We start from the raw sequence: 23,395 nt of genomic DNA, 5'->3' as shown, positions 1-23,395 counted from the left end.
ATATCGAAATATTTTAGACCAGTTACCCATCTACATTGTTAGAACAGAAAACGATGCTCAGCTAATATAGAAAACTTATCTTTTCATTAATTCACAGGGGTGACCCAAGTAAATTGGACGCTGCCTTCATATCGTTCATTAAAGAAAAAGCCTTAGCGTGCTGTTTAAGGTGGTTGAAGCTTATATTAGTGCGATTTTTTCTCATATACACAAAGGCTTAAAGGACCAGAATTCTCATATTGAATGTTTATATTGTAATCAGAGCAGAATTAATTTTCATATACCTTAAAGAATAAAGTATACGAAAATTAGGTAAACTTGATTCATTATTATCTAACTTAATCTATTAATGTATGTGATTTAAGAGTAAGACTTTTTTCCGCCATAATATCACTATAAATATACCAAGTACAATCGTATAAATATTCTTACCTGAAAAAAAAAAATATATATATATTATATATATATATATATATATATATATATATAAATATATATATACTTACATACATATATACATACATATATATATATATATATTATATATAATATATATATATATATATACATACATATATATATATATATATATATATATATATATATATATATATATATATATATATATATATATATATATATATATATATGCTGAAACAGTAATAAAATTGTACACACTCGAACAAAATCACGGCATAAATTCCACTTCAACACTTTCATTTTCATCAGTGGAATCCATTACTTCTTGTTTTTCATTTAAAAGCAGAAATCAAACCATACTCTTCATTTATATAAAAAAGACACTACTACGAAATGATTAAAAAAAGTGGTTTCTATCATGTTTCATAAGCACTCTTTCTTATTTACCTCCCTCACCAAAACGTTATCTTAACCTGATTTCCCTCTCTGCAACATTTTTACATTTATCTGTGACCTGTGGGTCTGACCCTGTCATAAAATTCTCGTACTTTTCACCAGGTACAAGATCTTCTACTCTCAGATTCTACCACGTCTCTACTTCACTCGGAAACCTTACCTACCTTATTCCAGCAAAATATTCACCCCTACGCCGCGCTACTTCATAAATTAATTATCCTTACATATCACATTGATGACTAGCTGGGAACAGGTGAAGAGTATAGGCACAAAGCAAGCCAGCTCTGAGTAGAAAGAATTCTGGTGTGTGGTTACAATGATTACTTTGAATAAAAACGATTTGCAAGTTTCTGATATACCCTCCAAAGAGACAATTTTTCCAAATAATTCATGTTGGCAAATTTACTTTAACTCTGAATAAAAACAGGTCTACTCTTCATTTTCAAGAGTCTAAGCCCAGACTAAAACTTGCAGGACTCTTGAATATTGTTGGGCTTGTAAGCTTTCCTCTTTGTTAATCAGCAAATGAGACTGACAGCAATGAAAGCAAGCATCTATCAATAGAATGTGCATTTAAGATATGTTCTTCAGACCAAGAGCCCGTGCTGGAATACTAGGAACTACAAAAACTACACGATCAATAAAACACAGCTTAAACAATATGTGCGCTTATTCCTCTAAGCATAACCAGTGCTGGAATACCAGCAATTACAAAATAACAAGATCATTAAACACCATTAAAACACAGCTTAAACAAAATGTACAATTGAGGTATGTCCCTCTGAGCAAGAGCCCGTGCTGGAATACCAGCAACTACAAAAAATACACGATCAACAACAACAGCTTAAACACAAACGTGCAATTACTCCTCTTAGCAAGAACCCGTGCTGAATACCAGCAATTGCAAAACCTACACGCACATCAAAACACGGCTTAAAAAATGCACTTTTAGGGTATGTTCCTCAGAGCAGGACCCTGTTCTGGAATACTAGAAACTACAACTCCAATATCATTAAAACCAGTCCTTCAACAAAATGTGCATTTAAGATTATGTTCCTCAGAGCAAGAAACCGCGCTGGAATAATAGGAACCCACAACTACAAGATCATGAAAACAGCTAAAACTTACCCGAAAAACTCAGTAACAGTATCGGCCCTGAGGATGTATCTGGGAATCTGTTCTTGGACGAGGCTGATCAGCTCAACTTCTGCTACATTTTCCGTTGTACACACATCTGCAATAATTGACAGCATTAGTAAAACTGAAATCATTACGTTATATCGAATTATCACTTAAAATGTAAAATGAATGATTCTGCAATTTCAAGATTAAGAAAAAAAAAGTCGGAAAAAAATAAACGAATATTTTCAACGTTGGAGCCCTTGGGCTATGGCTTCTATCTTTTCTAACTATAATTGTAGCTTAGCTAGTAGTAGTAGTAGTAGTAGTAGTAGTAGTAGTAGTAGTAGTAGTAGTAGTAGTAGTAAATATAAACAGGTTTAACTCATACTTTTTACTCACAATAAATGACAGCTATTATTATTATTATCATTATATTATTATTATTATTATTATTATTATTATTATTATATTATTATTATTATTATTATTATATTAAGACTACTAGCAAACTATAACCCCAAATGGAAAAAGCAGGATGCTATACGTCCATGGGATCAAATATGGAAAATAACCATATGAGGAAAAGATATAAATTAAGTGAACAGCTAGAATAGTGTGCCTGAGTGTACCCTCAGGCAAGAGAACTCAAACACAGGATACTTATCAAAGTAATTATATTCAAAACTTCGACTTACCCTACTGCACCTGCCAGTAATATACCAATAAAAGAAGTTTTTAGAACTGGTTATAATAAAATCTATATCTTATTTTAACAGACGATGTAAAACTTCTAGGAAAAACTTCAGGAACAAAACCTTCAAAAAAGAAAACGATCTTCTACACTATTTTGAAGGAGAGTCTAAAATAAAATCATACGCCCCCCGATCTTTGACCTAAATTGCAACGTTTTAGTAACCCATTTCCGTGTTTTATCGTTGGAATTATAATTAAACCTAAAATGTAGACGAGACGGTAACAGATAAAAAACAATTACATAAGGCAGTTGAACAAAGTATTCTGGGGCTAAAAGAGCTTTTCAGCTTTAAGCCTACGAGCGTTTGAAATAGAAGAGGAGAAATGGTTGAAATACCAACGCAGATCACTTCGACACAGAAGAGGACTCTTAAAAATGCTTAGAAATTCACACTTGAGTTCCGGTTACGAAATTTCTCTTTTCCTAACATTTTGTATTATCGTTTTCAAAATATGTTTGGTTTGAATAATACTTTCTTACTCTCAAAAAAAAAAAAAAAAAAAAAAAAAAAAAAAAAAAAAAAATTCTTTGTAAGTTTTCAGTATATAACGTGATGTCGTCAATAACTGACAATAAATTGAATAAACAGCAAGCACAGTTTAATGAATTTCGTAATATAAACTTTATGACAAAGAAGTGTATGAAAAAATAACTGACCTGGAATCAAGAGAAAAATATTTTCCTGACTGACTTGAGAACACACTTAAATATGAAAGACTAACATAAAAAAGGAAACTTGAATTTAATCACCGTAAATACCTAATGTAATTCATACACGGAAAAATAGTATTTTTTTATCATATACTGTGTGTATATACAGTATATATATATATATATATATATATATATATATATATATATAATATATATAATTATAATTATATTTATATATATATAATATATATATATGTATATATGTATGTATGTATATATGTATGTATGTATGTATAAATATATATATATATATATATATATATATATATATATATATATATATATGTATATGATATATATATATATATATATATATATATATATATATATATATATATATATACATATACATATATATATATAAATGTATATATATGTATATATAAATATGTTTAAGTTTATATATATATATATATATATATATATATATATATATATATATATATATATATATATATATATATATATATATATATGCGCGATTGAAATTGGCCTCTATTTTTTCATTGAAAGATTATACAGCCAATTTGTATCACATTTTATACGTAAAGTTTTTTGTTTAAATCACTTCAGGATACGATTTATACTGTTTTCAATTAACGTAGGCTGAGATCAGGCTCTTGATTAAGACGTTCTTAATAGCTAGCAATTGAATTCCCAAATGGATTTACTGTACCATCCCTGGATTATAGGCCTAATACACCTTTATAGCCTAATTAAATACAGCACCTGCAAGTCTGTAACTGTAATTAGATCTGGAAATGAGTTCCCCAATAAGTTACTGTATCATTTTAAAACTTTGAATAATTTTAAAATTTAATCAAGTTTTAAGAACATAGCCCAAAATTTCACGTTGAATATTACAATAGTACAATATATCTTTTCAATAAGTGAAATCAACTCTAAAATTTAAGTTTCCTTATTATACCAAAACATATATAATATTAATCGAAAGCAAATCAGGGTTGCATAAACTTTAAATTCTTTGAATAATGATAAAAATATTGCAGACTGTTTGGATGGAAATCTATAAGGTTTAAGATAAACTTTTTTCATGGAAGCAGTTAAAAGAAATTTTCAAATGAAATACAGTTTATACTTGAATAATTCTGAAAACAAATCCTACGTTTAGTTGCTTGTCAAGATATGTCAGTTACTTCCCTCATGAAAAACTTCAACGATTAAATTAAAATCATTTAATAAAAGCGCAAATCTATCACCCCTAACAGTCGTTATGTATACCAAAGTAGCTATTATATTCTTAGTAGAACCCAATGGTTGAAATGTATTTTCATTTTCCCAAAAAGAAGTGCCTTAAGCAAAGGCAGATTACATTAGTAGATACAAATTATTAATAAAACAAGAGGGGCACTCAGTAGAGCGCAGACCTCCGACGCGCCAGCTTATTTCTTGACCTTTTGTTCGACCTTGACCTTGACCTTCCTAACTTTAATCATTTCCAGATTTTGAGTTAAACCCTGAAAGTTTTATTACTCTACGATTTAAATATTGTGGCCAAGAAGATGTTCATAAAGAAACAAACAAACACACGTCACCTCCTAACTTCATTGGCGGAGTTAAAAATGTTTTCTTTTTTTCTAAATTTTCACCTACTGACTAAGAACTGTAAAATTAATAAAAAATGTCACTTATTGATGACAAAAGTTGAATAATAATAATAATTATAACTTCAACAATTAAATCATCAGCATAAATTTCGTGCAAGATCTATATATGTCTCTGTACAAGATATGATTTCAAAATTATTACAGAGAGAGCAAATGGAAATCCTTGTTGTGTGGAGCTTGCATCAAAGGCACAGCAAGCACAGACAGAGGCTTTACTTCAGTGCAGGAATAATCTCATTCTCTTCCTGTTTCATAGTAAGGCTTTACGAGAGAGAGAGAGAGAGAGAGAGAGAGAGAGAGAGAGAGAGAGAGAGAGAGAGAGAGAGAGAGAGAGAGAGAGAGAATCAAATTCGTTCATTCTGTTTATTTGAATTCAAAACAAGACTAAAAATATATATATGAGAGAGAGAGAGAGAGAGAGAGAGAGAGGAGAGAGAGGAGAGAGAGAGAGAGAGAGAGAGAGAGAGAGAGAATCAAATTCGTTCATTATGATTGTATTTGAATTAAAATAAAACAAGATTAATAATAAACGGAGAGAGAGAGAGAGAGAGAGAGAGAGAGAGAGAGAGAGAGAGAGAGAGAGAGGAGAGAGAGAGAGAGAGAGAGAGAGAGAGAGAGAGAGGAGAATCTGTAAAGAACAGGCAAGACTATTCGGTGTATGTGTAGGCAAAGGGAAAGTGAACCGTAACTAGAGGAGGAGGATCAAATGTAGTACTGTCTGGCCAGTCAAAGGAACTCATGACTCTCTAGTGGTAGTATCTCACCGGGTGGCTGGTGCCCTGGCCAACCTACTACCACAACTTTCAACTTGCATCCACTACCCTTTCTCTGACCTCTCTCGTCACACGAATGGATATTCATGCCTTTACCAAAACGTTTCAAGTTGTTTGGCCGACTGTCTTCAACTCTGTCAGTTATCTCCAAACGTTATTGACCCAATTCACTAACCTGACAATCCATCTGACTGTTATTTGAGAAGGAGTTGGCTTTGGGCCAAAGGAGAAATTATTAGAAACAAATTTCGATATGGATGTAAAACCAGAATTTTTTTGATTAACGACATAAATCTACGAATGTTTTTTACCTTTAGCACTGAATTCTTACTAAATGTTGTGCTTTGGGAGCGAGGATACTTTAATAATAATAATAATAATAATAATAATAATAATAATAATAATAATAATAATAATAATAATAGTAATAATAATAATAAAAATAACAATAACAATAGTAATAATAATTATAATAATAAAAATAATAATAATAATAATAATAATACCTGGGAAGGAGACCACTTTTAATACAAGTTTTAATGAACGCAATGAATGCCTCAGCAGCTATTTAATTAAGAGACATTTTGAATGATTCTCAAAATTACTGTATTCTACCGGTAATTGCGCAATAGTCATCCTTTATGAGACGGGTGGAAACAGTTAAAAGTCACTTCTTTTACTATTGAAGCATAACTTAATAATAATAATAATAATAATAATAATAATAATAATAATAATAATAATAATAATTCGATAAAACACCCTCTTTGATGCAGATTTCATTGCAAATGAAAGCTGCTAATTACAGTGATGGAGTCACCGAGAAATCGCCAGTGGTTTCTAAGTACATTCAATATAACAGCATTAGGTTTCACAATGTTTATATATCTCCGAAGATATGTTTATCGATAGTGTACCTCGTTTACATGATAAGAACTAAAGGGGCACCCAGCAGAGCCCAAACCTCCGCCGCGGCAGTTTATTTCTAAACCTTTTGTTCGATCTTGACCTTTGACCTTAACATGTAATAATTGGCGTGGATTTTCATACACTCAAATATGAACCAAGTTTGAAGTCTCTGTGACAACGATGTCCAAACTTATGGGTAATTACGTGAATTAGACATTTTGCTTGACCAAGACCTTGACCTTTGACCTAAGCCTTCAGAAATTTAATCATTTCCAGCTTTTAATTAACAATTAATCCATGCAAGTTTCATTACTCTACGATTAAAATTGTGCTCAGTAAGATGTTCACATACAAACGTACAAACAGGGGGTAAAACATAACCACCTTCCAACTTCGTTGCTGGAGATAAAGATATGTTTACCTCGTTCACATAATAAAAACAACAACAATCTCATATCAGAATTCCTGCTTGCATGACTGGCTAATTAATGGCACTTGGTGACAGCTAATTACTGAACGTCGATTGATATCTAATGTTTATTTTCATCGACTGATACGATGAAATGACTTTTAAAAGCGTTGATTATATCTACATACTTATCATTTGAAACGTCATGCAGATCCCTGTTTAAATTTTCTGATCTTAAAGAAATTATTTAATTTGAAATTAAATCTATATCTATAAATATATTTTATATATAATAATGCTTAAATTTTTATCTCGTTCTGTTCTGCTATGTTACGATTATCCAACATCGTGTGAAAACAGACTCTTGTTCACATATCTCATTCAAAAATAAATTTACTTGAGGGTCATACTGGGCAAAACATGTCTCAAGTTCTTGCAAATAAAATTAAAATAAAATAAATAACTATCAAATTTATGTAAACACAAATAAGTAATTTAATAATACATCCAATTTCACCGACTTCCCTCAGAATTTTGAAATTTGACACTATTCAAAAGAAACTGGTCTAATTAAATCTTAACATTTAATCATTGATCAGATAAGAGATATCTGCAGGAAAAACTCAACAGCAATCTAAACAACGTCATTACCTACTTCATTACTGCATAATATGGATAGTACTAACCTGTCACCTATAACATTTAAAAACAACACATGTTTCCCTTATCAAGTCTTCTGATAACTTTGCTTTACCGCTATAAAAATTCGATCTGATAACCACACCAACACGTCGTAGACACTATCAATTAAAAATACCGTGTAGCTACTTCAATGTAAACAATTACCTGTAATAGTAATAACAACAACAACAACAACAAATGCAGCCCTTTCTAGTCAACTTCAGGACAAGGGCCTCAGACATGTCCAAATTCATGTCAGGATTTTGGACAGTTTCCATCACCACACTGGCCACTGAGGATTGGTGATAATGGGGCATTTTCACATGTATAACAACAACAGAGCAGCCGTTTCTAGTCCATAGCAGGACAAAGGCCTCAGACATATTCTTATTCATGTCATGGGTTTGGTCAGTTTTCATCACCAGGCTGGCCACTGCGGATTAGTGATATGGGGACATTTTCGTCTGATCACTAAAACCATCCACGTATGGATGGCCATGACTAGTAGATCTTTGCTGATCATGGCGATACATAAACCCTTTCAACACGTTAAGGTATCCCACTCAGAAAGGGTATCTTTAACAAATTAGGCCATACATCAAAGTACTACTACTATTTCAGACTCAACCTATTATTTAGGCTTTGCTTTGTTTACAATTTGTTTACTTACGGCATGATACAGACTTACGAACTTAAAAGAATTACAGAAGGCATAACATAAAACGAGAGAGAAGGGCTACCGAATTTAATCCGTGAAGAAACTCGCCAATTACTTGTATTGAAAGCCATTTAATCCTCCAATTTACGAGATATGACCCAATCCAGAACGACCATATAAAATATGCACACACACACGTATATTATATATATATATATATATATATATATATATATATATATATATATATATATATATATATATATATATATATATATATATATATATAGTGTACGCGACTTGTCAGCAATAACGGGTAAATATTTAGATAGCTATCCATACACACCCTTCTCACCAAGGTATGACTACTCTCTCTACCCTTCCCCGAGAGACGGGGAGAGCTAGGAGTGAAGGATATATATATATATATATATATATATATATATATATATATATATATATATATATATATATATATATATATATATATATATACCCAGACACATGCTCTCTAATATATATAGGTGAGATATATGTATGTATGTGTATAATACACACACACACACACACACACACATATATATATATATATATATATATATATATATATATATATATATATATATATATATATATATATATATATATTTATATATATACATATATATATTATTCCCCCACACGACACAAATATCAATAGAGAGAGAGAGAGAGAGAGAGAGAGAGAGAGAGAGAGAGAGAGAGAGAGAGAGAGAGAGAGAAAAAAAAATCCTGCAGATGTTCTATGACTTGAGCTATGTTTATAGAGGGTTTTTTTATAACCAATTAAAAAGTCTTCCGAAATTCCTAGTGATCTCTTACTTGAGCGTTGATGCTTATTTACAATAATATTGTAAAGCCATGAAATTGTTCTGTTAGTCTCAAGTGGGCCACCAGCGCAGAGTTAACTAGAGGGGCACTCAGTAGAGCGCAGAGCCCCGTCGCGGCTGCTTATTTCTCGACCTTGACCTTTGACCTTAATACGCATTAATTGGCGTGGATTTACATACACTCAAATATGAACCAAATTAGAATCTCTCTGATAACGATATCCAAACTTATGGCTGATTACGTGAATTGGACATGTTGCTTGACCTTTGACCTTAACGTGTATTAATTGGCGTGGATTTTCATACACTCAAATAAGAACCGAATTTGAAGTCTATGTGAGAACGATGTCCAAACTTACGGCTGATTACGTGAATTGGATATTTTGCTTGACCTTTGACCTTGATATTTGACCTTAACGTGTATTAATTGGCGTGGATTTTTATACACTCAAATAAGAACCGAATTTGAAGTCTATGTGAGAACGATGTCCAAACTTACGGCTGATTACGTGAATTGGATATTTTGCTTGACCTTTGACCTTGATATTTGACCTTAACGTGTATTAATTGGCGTGGATTCTCATACACTCAAATAAGAACCGAATTTGAAGTCTCTATGATAACGATGTCCAAACTTATGGCTGATTACGTGAATTGGATATTTTGCTTGACCGTGACCCTGATCTCTGACCTTAACATGTACTAATTGGGGTGGATTTTCATACACTCAAATATGAACCGAATTTGACGTCTATGTGACAACGATGTCCAAACTTATGGTTGATTACGTGAAATGGATATTTTCCTTGACCGTGACCTCGACCTACTAAAATTAGATAATTTCTTGACTTTTACATAACAGTTAATCCTGTTTTCCAGTCCCTAATGATTCAATCAGGTCATGACTACAGTAGACCATTAGGTAAATTATATAATTTCCAGATTTTTACATATTAGTTAATCCTGTTTTCCTGTCCTTAATGATTCAATCAGGTCATGACTACATTAGACCATTAGGTCGCTGGCCACATTGAGAGAGAGAGAGAGAGAGAGAGAGAGAGAGAGAGAGAGAGAGAGAGAGAGAGAGAGAGACTAAAAGCCTGTGTTAAAACACACCCAGAGATGCAGATCAAAGCTTATCTTGGAAACTGTCTCTGTTCCCGTGACGGTCAATCTTGTAGGGTCCCGAGAAATGTCTTCAAGAAAAAGAAAAACATCCCAAGAATATCTAAGACTTGGCACTTCCTCCAGACTGAACAACGTCCCATAACTTGTAAGGCCATTTCTCAAGATGCAGAGGAGTTGATGACTAGTGAATGGTAAAATCAATAGGTTATTTATAAAGTCTTCGTGGTTTACCCTTTAACTATGAAATTATGGTTTATGATAAGGAGGAAATACATGGTTTCTCGAAAGGTAATTTCAATAGCAATGAGGAAAGAGACAATAGACCACCTTATTTACTATTAGCGATCGTTTTCTTTATGAATATAGCGATAATTAACTGGCTCTGCTATTGTACATGTTCACTCAATTAATTCATTTAAGCCTCGATAACTTTATAAACGTTGGTGGGTATAAGATAGGAGTAAAAGTGAAATTTCATGTGAAATTCTGAACAATAACTTTACAAAGGAATGCCTTACTATTAAATCCACGCAATGTATAATCCAATTCTAAAGCAAACATTTGCACGTTTAAAGGTTTAAAAGGTCGCTCATGAATGGCAAAAGCAAGGGACAGTGACATTGCCCTAGCAAGCAGGACAATGCCCTAGAGACTGACCATATGCATAAATGATCAGCGCCCAAGCCCCCTCTCCACCCAAGCTAGGACCAGGGAGGGCCAGGTAAATGGCTGCTGATGACTCAACAGATAGACCTATAGGCTCCCCCAAACCCCCCAACCTTAGCTCACAGGGATGGTAAGGTTGCAGACACTAATGGCATTAACGAGATTGAGCGGGACTCGAACCCCCGACTGGCAAACACCAGGCAGAGACGTTACCAATCAGGCCGCGACTACTCCTTAACCTGATAACAAAACTGCAAAGACAACAGGAATTTCTGCTGTTGATTTAAAGGTCAATATTGAATGACTGAGACAAGGACAGTAACACTGCCCTAGCTAGCAGGACAATGCCCTAGAAAACCTAACCATATATAATAAGATCAGCGGCCAAGCCCCTCTTCTTCTAAGCTAGGACCAAAGAGGGTTAGGCAATGGCTGCTGATTACTCAGCAGGTAGACCTATAGGTTTCCCAAAACAATCCTTCATCCTTAGCTCATAAGGATGGTGAGTTTTCACACTCTACAAGGGATTCAAACCCCAATATGACAAATCTCTCGCTAGGTAGGGACGTTTCCAATAGGCTAACACAAACCTTATAATAGCATTATTGCATGTTGATAATTCCATATCATTCTCAATGTAAGAAGTGATGGAATTAATAATCCAATGGAAAAAAAAAGAAAAAAAAAAGAAGAAGAAAAGAGGGTTTTGAATCACGTGGTTTCATGTCAGTTCTTATATAGTTAAAATATAATTGTTAGGGAGAAAACCGATCAACAGTACTATTCAATTACTCTGTTTCTTTCTTATCTCTCTCTTGGCATAATCTACTCAAAGTTGACACATATTAACCAATTGCAACATGTACTTTCTAAAATATCCTAACATGAAACACTGGAATAAAATCCTTCGATATACTAATTTACATTTCAAAAATTACCAATAAGAAAATCCTTTTACAGTTAGGTAATTGCATACAAAAATAACTCGGAATATAGATAAGGCTCTAACATAAATTATATCGTGCAAATAATGAGCTAATAGATTAAATATATTCACTGTTGCAATCTTTTAATGAAGAAATAATGTTATCAATATCGTTGAAGGTAAAATATTGAAAAGTAAACAATAAAAATAGGTTTCTGTAACTTTAGTGAATAATGGATAAAAACACTCTTGAATATCTTTAAAAAATCAATAACGTGGATTAAAAAAAAAAAAAAAAAAAAAAAAAAAAAAAAAAAAAAAAAAAAAAAAAAAAAAACTAACTAATAGACTAGTTTCAGGAGAAAGGTTATCTGCAGCAACACAGGCGACTTCTAAAATAATGAAAAATTCCTTAAGAGGTATATTTTCGAGAACAGTTGTAAAGATCTTTCAATTTTTTTTCTAATAGTGTCTACTAATACCATAAATTGGGTTAAATACGTGATACTATTGGAACTAATAGTCCTCTAAACAAAGATTTAAAATGGTTCAAGTTGGATGCAGGACACGTTATAGTGAATTATTCCACGGGATAATGTCAATAATTTCTCATCATAACACGTATTTGGAATTCAAGGTCAGATTTAAAGCAATTAAGGTTCATTAAAACTACGTTCAAAATGGAATTATATGGGAACTTAAACAAATAGAAAAGGGAACTCACCCATAAAAAGGTACGGAATAACATAACAGATTGAGAGAAAATTAAGAAATTCAGCTGTATTTACAAAAAAAAAAAAATAAAATAAATAATAATAATAAACTGAAGGGGCACTCGGTAAAACGCAGACTTATTTCTCAACCTTTTGCTTGACCTTGACCTTTGACCATAACAAGTATTAATTGGCGTGGATTTTTATACACTCAAATATGCACCAAGTTTGAAAGCTGTGACAATGATGTCCAAACTTATGTCTGATTACGTGAATTGGACATTTTGCTTGCTCGTGGCCGTGACCTTAACCTTCCAAAATTTAGTCATTTCCAGCTTTTTACATATCAGTTAAACCTTGCAAGCTTTTCACAAACGAACGAACAAAGACACACACACACAGGAGTAAAACATCAACTCCTTCCAACTTCGTTGTCGGAGATAATAAAGAAACGGTTAACCAAATTAATTCTCAGGTGCGAAATTAAAGAACTGAGGAACAAATATTCGTTTACCTGGTTCGTACTCATACGATGCCATTTTTCATTTCTCCATCATAACAAACACTGTTTATCCTTCCTTTTTATTAAATTCTTTAAACCAACTTTGTGCATTCCATGCGCCTCAGAATATATTCCTGTCCCTCATCCTCCCGTTTACACTTTCAAATCATTCTTCACACTAATCTTGTCTAAATTCTTCAAAGGTACACAAATTAAATTCTTTGCGAATGCAAATCTAAACGAAACATTTCTGGCCTTTATGAATCAGTGGCTCACACACGCCGGTTTGTATACGCCAAACATTTATTTACTTTCAGTGATAAACAAATCAAAATTAACTCTTCGTTTGCGTAGTCATAACGTGAATATCCAACGAAATGAAGTCTTATAAACTGTAATTCTTCTTTTCTATAACAAAATACATATTCCGCTGCGTGAAATTCATTCAAACACCTCACAGAACAGAACACTTCGGGGCACCAGTACAGTTCGTGTGACCCCCACACGCACTGGCATTGAACGGCACCCCCCGATGCCCTGGCTCATCATCTGTTAGCCAGCGCATGCGCCAAACCATCAGGAGGGTACCCGAAGGCACGTGCCAATAATCACCAGCCAGCGCCCGCCTTTGTTTACATCAACTCTATTCTCGACACGCTTAAACTCCGGTCGCGTGAGATTCGCAAACCAATCACAAATCATTAAAAATATGATTAAATTATTCAAAAAAAGTATAACTGCAAGAGATATATTTAACCTGTTCAGACATTTGTTAGCCAATGTGCTTCAGTTGTGCAATTAAGCTTAGCTTTCTCTAGAGTTAGCAATTTTTTTCAGGTGCAAAATGCGCTCGTAAAATTTTCAGCCTTCATTGCTCTTTCGATGTAAGTCGTTTCAATATCTTTCTTACCAGGTAATGACAACATCCTTCCTCTATATATATATATATATATATATATATATATATATATATATATATATATATATATATATATATATATATATATATACAGTATATATGTGTATATATATACACATACTGAAAATATGTGTATATATACAGTACATGTATGTGTATATATATAATAAATATATATATACATATAAATACAAATACATTACGAGTTTATATATATATATATATATATATATATATATATATATATATATATATATATATATATATATATATAGAAGAAAGGAAGCAGGAATGGAGGTAAAGTAACAAGGGTATAAATAGTGCAGATAAGGATCGAAGTAGCAAGGCAAAGACCCTTAAGGAATGCCTACAATGCCATAGGTGAGGTCCATTGATGACGCTACCATTACATAAGAATTTTGTAAACAGGGAATATAAAAAAAAAGCCTGTAGATGGCTCTTATATACAATGAACCGGGTAAATAATTCGAAGTTTATTAAGTTTTCGTAATGAAAACAAAGGTTTAATTCGAAGTATATTATGTTTTCGTAATGAAAACAAAGGTTTAATTCGAAGTATATTATGTTTTCGTAATGAAAACAAAGGTTTAATTCGAAGTTTATTACGTTTACGTAATGAAAACAAAGGTTTAATTCGAAGTATACTATGATTTCGTAATGAAAACAAAGGTTTAATTCGAAGTTTATTATGTTTCCGTAATGAAAACAGGTTTAATTCGAAGTTTATTAAGTTTTCGTAATGAAAAAGGGTTAATTCAAAGTATACTATGTTTTTGTAATGAAAACCACATTTTTATTCGAAGTTTATAATGTTTTCGTAATGAAAACAAAGTTTGTGTAAGAATATGTAGATGGAGAGTGTCTGGTTTGATGTCAAAAGTTCTGGTGTAATCTTGTGGCTATTTACTGACTTTATGGGTAGAGATGATGATGTGTGATTACAGCGCATAATAATAATAATAATAATAATAATAATAATAATAATAATAATAATAATAATAATAATAATAATAATATCAATTATTATTATTATTATTATTATTATTATCTAAGCTACAACTCTAGTTGGAAAAACAGGATGCTATAAGCCCAAGGGCTCCAACAGGGAAAAGTGAGCCGTAACCAGAGAGAGAGAGAGAGAGAGAGAGAGAGAGAGAGAGAGAGATCCAATGTAGTACCGTCTGGCCAGACAAAGGACCCAATAACTCTTTAGCGGTAGTATCTCAACGGGTGGCTCGCTTTGGCAAAGATACTACCTAATGGGAGATTAAAAGATAAGAAAATGACGACAAGCGATGCAGGGTTAAGCGATGCAGGGTTAGTTCGTGTCTATTCAAAAGTTCGAGGTTGTTGGTGAAATGAACACACCGGATTTATGTTGAACTATTTTGGGATTAAATATAATCTGCGTTAATTCGTTTGTTCTAGCATCTCAACCATAAAAAATTTGCATATATCACCATGATAAAAATGATGGGACATGATTTCAGAGTAAGAAAAATTGCAAGTATGGGATTTTTAGAAGATTATTAATGCTTAACTGTGTCCAATGAAGCACATTCTATTGGCATACACCCAAATCGGTAAGCAGTTCGGCAACATAACTCTGTTCTTATCAAATGTAAAATAAAATTAATTAACAATAATGTTCTACTTAGTAGGTTCAATAATTAATCTTGTTACGTCTTCCAAAATGAAAATCCTTCCAGCACATTTTGATTTTTCCTCAAGGCAGGAATTCTTCTTCAGTTCCTTAGTTGATTTAGCCGAAACCTCTATACTATGGTCTTCCACTCTCTTGGGTTAGAGGTCTCTTACTACTCGGGCACACTATTCTATCTTATTTCTCTTCCTCTTGTTTTGAAAGTTCTTTATAGTTTATATAGGAAATATTTATTTTAGTGTTGTTACTGTTCTTAAAATATTCTATTTTTCCTTGTTTCCTTTCCTCACTGGGCTTTTTTCCCTGTTAGAGCCCATAGGCTTATAGCATCCTGCTTTTCCAACTAGGTTTGTAGTTTAGCAAATAATAATAATAATAATAATAATAATAATAATAATAATAATAATAATAATAATAATACCTTCCAACTAAGTTTGTAGCTTATCCAGTAATAATGATGATGATAATAATAATAATAATAATAATAATAATAATCATCATCATCATCATCAGAGTGTGACTCTGGCAAGCTCTCTCCAAAAGATGTGCCACCGGAGCGATGTCAAACACATGCCGTCCATATTTATGTCATGAGCGACATGTCTGGCATCTAATAGCTACCATCTTACCCCCTCCCGGCCCCCCTCCCTCTGCTTCCTCACCATCGTTTCTGAAGATGACTTCGCTGCCCTTTTCATCATGCACCTAGTTAGCTTTGGGCCAAGTTTCCTGGTGACCGTATCTTCCACTAATCGATAAATTCAGAAGAAATCTATTTAATTGTAGTGAACTGTGTGAAAAAGATAGCTCAGTCATTTCAATTTAATAAAATTACTATCTATATGTTGTATCGCATCATAAAATGCTATCAATTACCTCCGCGAACGAAGTTGGAAGGAGGTTATGTCTTCGCACAAGTTTGTCCGTTTTCCTGTTTGTTTGTGAACATCTTCCTAGCCACAATTTTACTCATAGAGTAGTGGAACTTTCAGAGATTAATTGTTATGTTGAGACGAGGAAGTGATTTAATTTTGAAATCCCTAGGTCAGAGGTCAAGGTCAAGGTCGAACAAAAGGTCGACCGAATTAACTCTAACCTTAACCCCAGGTTCGCAAATGGCTGTCACACAGACTTCGAAACCGTCTACGGTCTTTACTGATTCTGGGAAAGGCAAGCTGGTTTCCAGAAATAAGCAAACGCGGCGGAGGTCTGCACTCTCAAGAGTGCCTTTCTAGTTTGTTAGGATAAAGGCAGATTATTAGCCATCTTCATAGATTTTCATTCATTGTACAAGGAATTCGTTATTCGTCTCTATCATTAAACTGTAGGACTTTTATTGACTAACATCTTCGTTATATAAGAAATCATTTCAAATAACTCCGTTAAACTAAACAGAGATTACCAAATCTATCTTATTACATCCTTATCAAATTGCAGCAATTAACCAGTGTCTATCGAATCCATAGGTTATTATCAAAACTAGAAAACCCACAGGAGAAAAATAAGTTACCGGATGTTAAACTCCAACTAATATGATTTCCTACCAAATCCAGATGTCTTTACATCACTAGTTTTTTAAACATCATTAAAAAAGAACACACTAAAATTTAGAGTGGTTGCTTGCTATATACAAGAGAAGATTTAAGACATTAATGCCTAAACAGTTTATAAGCTTAAGAAATATAGTTTACCCTATTCCATCTTTGTAAGTTTAATTTATTTCCAACAAAACGTCTTTTGCTATAATGGAGAAAATGGCCCCAGAAGGGTATACGGCATTCTAACATTCTAATTATCAGCAAGTCTTTAGATATGAGGTTGACAGTCACACGCCCACTCTTAAATTCATATTAATAATAATAATAATAATAATAATAATAATAATAATAATAATAATAATAATTATAATAATAATATTTACATGATAAAACATTTTTTGTAGATATATATATATATATATATATATATATATATATATATATATATATATATATATATATATATATATATATATATATATATATACTATATATATATATATATATATATATATATATATATATATATTTATACATACATATATATATATATATATATATATATATATATATATATATATATATATATACATACAGTACACACACACACACACACACACACACACATATATATATATATATATATATATATACATATACATAAACATATAAAAATGGTTTTATGTTCCTGCTGCATTTGCTAATAATAATAATAATAATAATAATAATAATAATAATAATAATAATAATAATAATAATAATAATAATAATAATACAGCCATGAACATTTGCAATGTTGTCATACACTGAAACCAAACAAAGGATCAAACCTGGCTCGTACTTCACGGCTCTGGGAATTGGGGTACAAATTGGCTTACGAGCTTTGTCGTCACTGTTCATGGGAGTATCAGTCTTGGAGAATTAAGTCCCTGAACTTAGAAACCGTCACACTTCAACAAATAAAAATGCCTGAATACTTGTATTTTCAAGTGGGGTTGGACGCATTTCTTGGTTTGATTCCCAGGCAATTTGACGCAAATAAGCCTTCTTTTGTATGTAAAATGGCTTTACTGTAAGCTAACCGGTTAATTGTTTATCTGTGTGGATGGGGTTGGCTGTATTCCATGGTTTGATTCCAAAGTGAATTGAACAAATAAACCTTATTTCGTTAAGTAGAATGGCGTTAATGTAATTTAAATAGTTAATTGTTCATCTGTGTGGATGGGGTAGACGCTTTCCATGGTTTGATTCTAAAGTGAATTGAGCAAATAAACCTCCTTTCGTTAAGTAGAATGGCGTTAATGTAATCTATTCAGTTAATTGTTTATCTGTGTGGATGGGGTTGGACATATACCTTGGATTTGATTCCCAAGCAAATTGATGCACATAAACATAAGCCTTATTTGCTTTTACGTAGAATGGCGTTAATGTAACCCAAACAGTTAATTGCTTATCTGTGTGGATGGGGTTGGACGCATTCCATGGTTTGATTCCATAGCGAATTGAGCAAACAAACCTTTCGTTAAGTATAATGGCGTTAATGTAATCCAAACAGTTAATTGTTTATCTGTGTGGATGAGGTTGGACGTATACCTTGGATTTGATTCCCAACCAAATTGATGCACATAAACATAAGCCTTATTTGTTTTTACGTAGAATGGCGTTAATGTAATAAAAACAGTTAGTTGTGTGTGTGTGGATGGGGTTGGACGCATTCCATGGTTTGATTCCAAAACGAATTGAGCAAATAAACCTTTCGTTAAGTATAATGGCGTTAATGTAATCCAAACAGTTAATTGTTTATCTGTGTGGATGAGGTTGGACGTATACCTTGGATTTGATTCCCAAGCAAATTGATGCACATAAACATAAGCCTTATTTGTTTTTACGTAGAATGGCGTTAATGTAATAAAAACAGTTAGTTGTGTGTGTGTGGATGGGGTTGGACGCATTCCATGGTTTGATTCCAAAACGAATTGAGCAAATAAACCTTTCGTTAAGTATAATGGCGTTAATGTAATCCAAACAGTTAATTGTTTATCTGTGTGGATGAGGTTGGACGTATACCTTGGATTTGATTCCCAACCAAATTGATGCACATAAACATAAGCCTTATTTGTTTTTACGTAGAATGGCGTTAATGTAATAAAAACAGTTAGTTGTGTGTGTGTGGATGGGGTTGGACGCATTCCATGGTTTGATTCCAAAACGAATTGAGCAAATAAACCTTTCGTTAAGTATAATGGCGTTAATGTAATCCAAACAGTTAATTGTTTATCTGTGTGGATGAGGTTGGACGTATACCTTGGATTTGATTCCCAACCAAATTGATGCACATAAACATAAGCCTTATTTGTTTTTACGTAGAATGGCGTTAATGTAATAAAAACAGTTAGTTGTGTGTGTGTGGATGGGGTTGGACGCATTCCATGGTTTGATTCCAAAACGAATTGAGCAAATAAACCTTTCGTTAAGTATAATGGCGTTAATGTAATCCAAACAGTTAATTGTTTATCTGTGTGGATGAGGTTGGACGTATACCTTGGATTTGATTCCCAAGCAAATTGATGCACATAAACATAAGCCTTATTTGTTTTTACGTAGAATGGCGTTAATGTAATAAAAACAGTTAGTTGTGTGTGTGTGGATGGGGTTGGACGCATTCCATGGTTTGATTCCAAAACGAATTGAGCAAATAAACCTTTCGTTAAGTATAATGGCGTTAATGTAATCCAAACAGTTAATTGTTTATCTGTGTGGATGAGGTTGGACGTATACCTTGGATTTGATTCCCAAGCAAATTGATGCACATAAACATAAGCCTTATTTGTTTTTACGTAGAATGGCGTTAATGTAATAAAAACAGTTAGTTGTGTGTGTGTGGATGGGGTTGGACGCATTCCATGGTTTGATTCCAAAACGAATTGAGCAAATAAACCTTTCGTTAAGTATAATGGCGTTAATGTAATCCAAACAGTTAATTGTTTATCTGTGTGGATGAGGTTGGACGTATACCTTGGATTTGATTCCCAACCAAATTGATGCACATAAACATAAGCCTTATTTGTTTTTACGTAGAATGGCGTTAATGTAATAAAAACAGTTAGTTGTGTGTGTGTGGATGGGGTTGGACGCATTCCATGGTTTGATTCCAAAACGAATTGAGCAAATAAACCTTTCGTTAAGTAGAATGGCGTTGATGTAATCCAAACAGTTAATTGTTTATCTGTGTGGATGAGGTTGGACGTATACCTTGGATTTGATTCCCAAGCAAATTGATACACATAAACATAAGCCTTATTTACGTAGAATGGCGTTAATGTAATAAAAACAGTTAATTGTGTGTGTGTGGATGGGGTTGGACGCATTCCATGGTTTGATTCCAAAACGAATTGAGCAAATAAACCTTTCGTTAAGTAGAATGGCGTTGATGTAATCTAAACAGTTAATTGTTTATCTGTGTGGATGCGGTTGGACGCATTCCATGGTTTGATTCCAGAGAGAATTGACGCAAATACGCATATCCTCTTAGTAAAATGGCATTACTATTAATCTAAACAGTTAATTGTTTATCTGGTAGCTGGCTGGATGTGGCTCGTTAATATCAGGCTAAGGAAAGGTATAAGGCTACCGAACTTATCCCCAAAGTTTTGCTCTTGTATGAGGCTAGTTCCTTCAGCATGGACTCTCGTCGATTTCTTTGTTCATTTAGTATCCCGAACTTTTTTAAAACTTCATCAATAGCATATTTTTCATAAGGTCTGAACCATTCATGCATGCCAGGATGTAAATTTTACCAGCTGCTAAAGACATTCCTGTCGATATGATTTTTCAACAGTTTCCCTTCATTTTGCAAGATCAATAACAGAAAATTCAAGAATAATTATCAAATAGTTTTAAAATATAATTTTACTTGCGTTTTTTAAAAATTACAACGGATGAATCTTGCTCAGATATGCGCATAATTTAGATATAGATTTATCAACCCCACAGGAAGATTAAAGCAATTTAAATTCTTGAATTAATTAGACTCCCAAACTTTCCAAATCTGTAAAAACTTTTGCAAATCTTTCCACGTTCTACCCATTTAACGCAATGGGAAAAAACACATTTTCATAAAGATTTCTGGAACACAAGACATTTTTAGCATGTAAAATTACCTATTAAAAAAATGGAAGTAGGAATTATTAATTGAAAACGTGACGTTTGAAAGCCCAACGATAATAATTGTGTATTTGCTTATAATTTCCCATGCAGTTGTAATTACGTCTTCATACAATATTCCCGCAATTCGAGATCATAAATGATTGTTTTATTTCTTTCATGATAACAGATACCACCAGATATGTGGACGTGTTTTAACTTCTAATTCTAGCAGACACTACAAGATTTAACGCATACTCGATTTTAACAATCTTGAATCACTTACTAAACCTTCTAATGACTCCAGTGAGGTTACTTTACATATGGAGGAAATCTTCATTCAATTAACACTATATCAAACTATACTATTTATTACTGAGGCGCATTTGCACTGATTCTCAGGGGTACCCTTTTAGCTCGGAAAAGTTTCCTACTAGCTAATTGGTTAGAATTATTTTGTCCAACCAATCAGCTGGTAGGAAACTTTTCCGAGCTAAAAGGGCAACCCTGCGAGTCGGTGCAAATATGCCTCGTTAAAAACGAATAGAGTATAGTGTTCTGTGTTATTTCTTTACTGAAAAGCATTGAAGACTACTATATAATAAAGTTTCATCAATTGGTTTAATCTATTATCTAAACTTAAATTATTTTTCACAGTTACGCAAATGAAAAAAAAAATCATGTACTTTTATTATATTTGAAAAATATTCAACAATGAAATACATGAACTTTCATTTTTAAACTTTGAGAAGCCATTCTAGTGGAGAGAGAGAGAGAGAGAGAGAGAGAGAGAGAGAGAGAGAGAGAGAGAGAGAGAGAGAGAGAGAGAGAGAGAGCTAAAATGACATATGTAGCGAATATAATACCGTATAAAAATAATCTAATCACCACATTCATAAACCAGATCTATTTGTTCAACAATAACAACAACAAAAATATCAGTAATAAATATTGTTACCAGCAATACTGTTGCTGCTGTACCACATGACCCAATTAACTAAATACATAGTACTGCACTGAATGTTTGCCTAAATCATATGCTTTCTCATGTTTGTAATCAATATTTAGCTTACTTAATGTTTGAATTTCTATAGCCATAAAACAATTGATAATCTATAACATTGGAATCCCCAATGTCCTTCAATATCTTCGAAATTAATATAGATCAAGCTAGAAAACTGCGAAATTAGTATTAAGCTACAAAATTACAAAATTGATTTTAAGGTTAACCATGTCTTTGAATTAACTAAAGTGATATAGTTCAAATGGCCTTCACAAATAAATTTTTTTTTATTATTCTTTCAATTCAATTAATATTTCAATGTATTAAAATAGATTTTCATCCTTATTTGATATTTGATAGTATCCTTTTGAGACATTTATTTGGTAGAATGTTGAATAGCCTTAATAAATATCTTCCAATCAAATTGAGCACTTCAATCCAACAATAATCGACAGAGTCTGCGTAGTAGTAATAGTTATTCGTTAGACTATTACTACTACTACTACTACTACTACTACTACTACTACTACTACTACAGTCAAATGCCTCAGGTGACTTTGACAAGGAAAAACGGGAAGAGGATAAAACTGAGAAGCCTTACGTAGCTTGCAAAGAGAAAAATATGCACAGGGAACTCTCCCTTGTGAAGCCCCTCTGTGCAAGAGCAGAACTAAAGCCAATTCTGTACAAGTTCATGGACGTTTCAAAGCAGCGTTTGTTAAGAGCTACTGTCTTTTGAGGAATAATCATATCATTAATTATCAGGAGAAACACATTCTCA

The 23,395-nt window shown here is 32.7% G+C and overlaps 1 protein-coding gene across 5 annotated transcripts in view; it reads right to left on the bottom strand.

Moving 5' to 3' along the window:
• The window catches only part of milt (trafficking kinesin-binding protein milt), a 393,019-nt gene that overhangs the window by 280,354 nt on the left and 89,270 nt on the right, over positions 1 to 23,395 (bottom strand). For all 5 annotated transcript variants that reach the window (XM_068364781.1, XM_068364782.1, XM_068364783.1 and 2 more), the window contains one exon: positions 2,009 to 2,110. In XM_068364781.1, the coding sequence (XP_068220882.1) occupies positions 2,009 to 2,110 (102 nt within the window). The remainder of the gene's footprint in view (positions 1 to 2,008; positions 2,111 to 23,395) is intronic.

This window comes from Palaemon carinicauda, chromosome 41, assembly GCF_036898095.1.
Source record: "Palaemon carinicauda isolate YSFRI2023 chromosome 41, ASM3689809v2, whole genome shotgun sequence".
NCBI classification, from domain to species: Eukaryota; Metazoa; Arthropoda; class Malacostraca; order Decapoda; family Palaemonidae; genus Palaemon; species Palaemon carinicauda.
The sequence above is the reverse complement of the archived record's forward strand: the minus strand, read 5'-3'. Positions and strand labels throughout refer to the sequence as shown.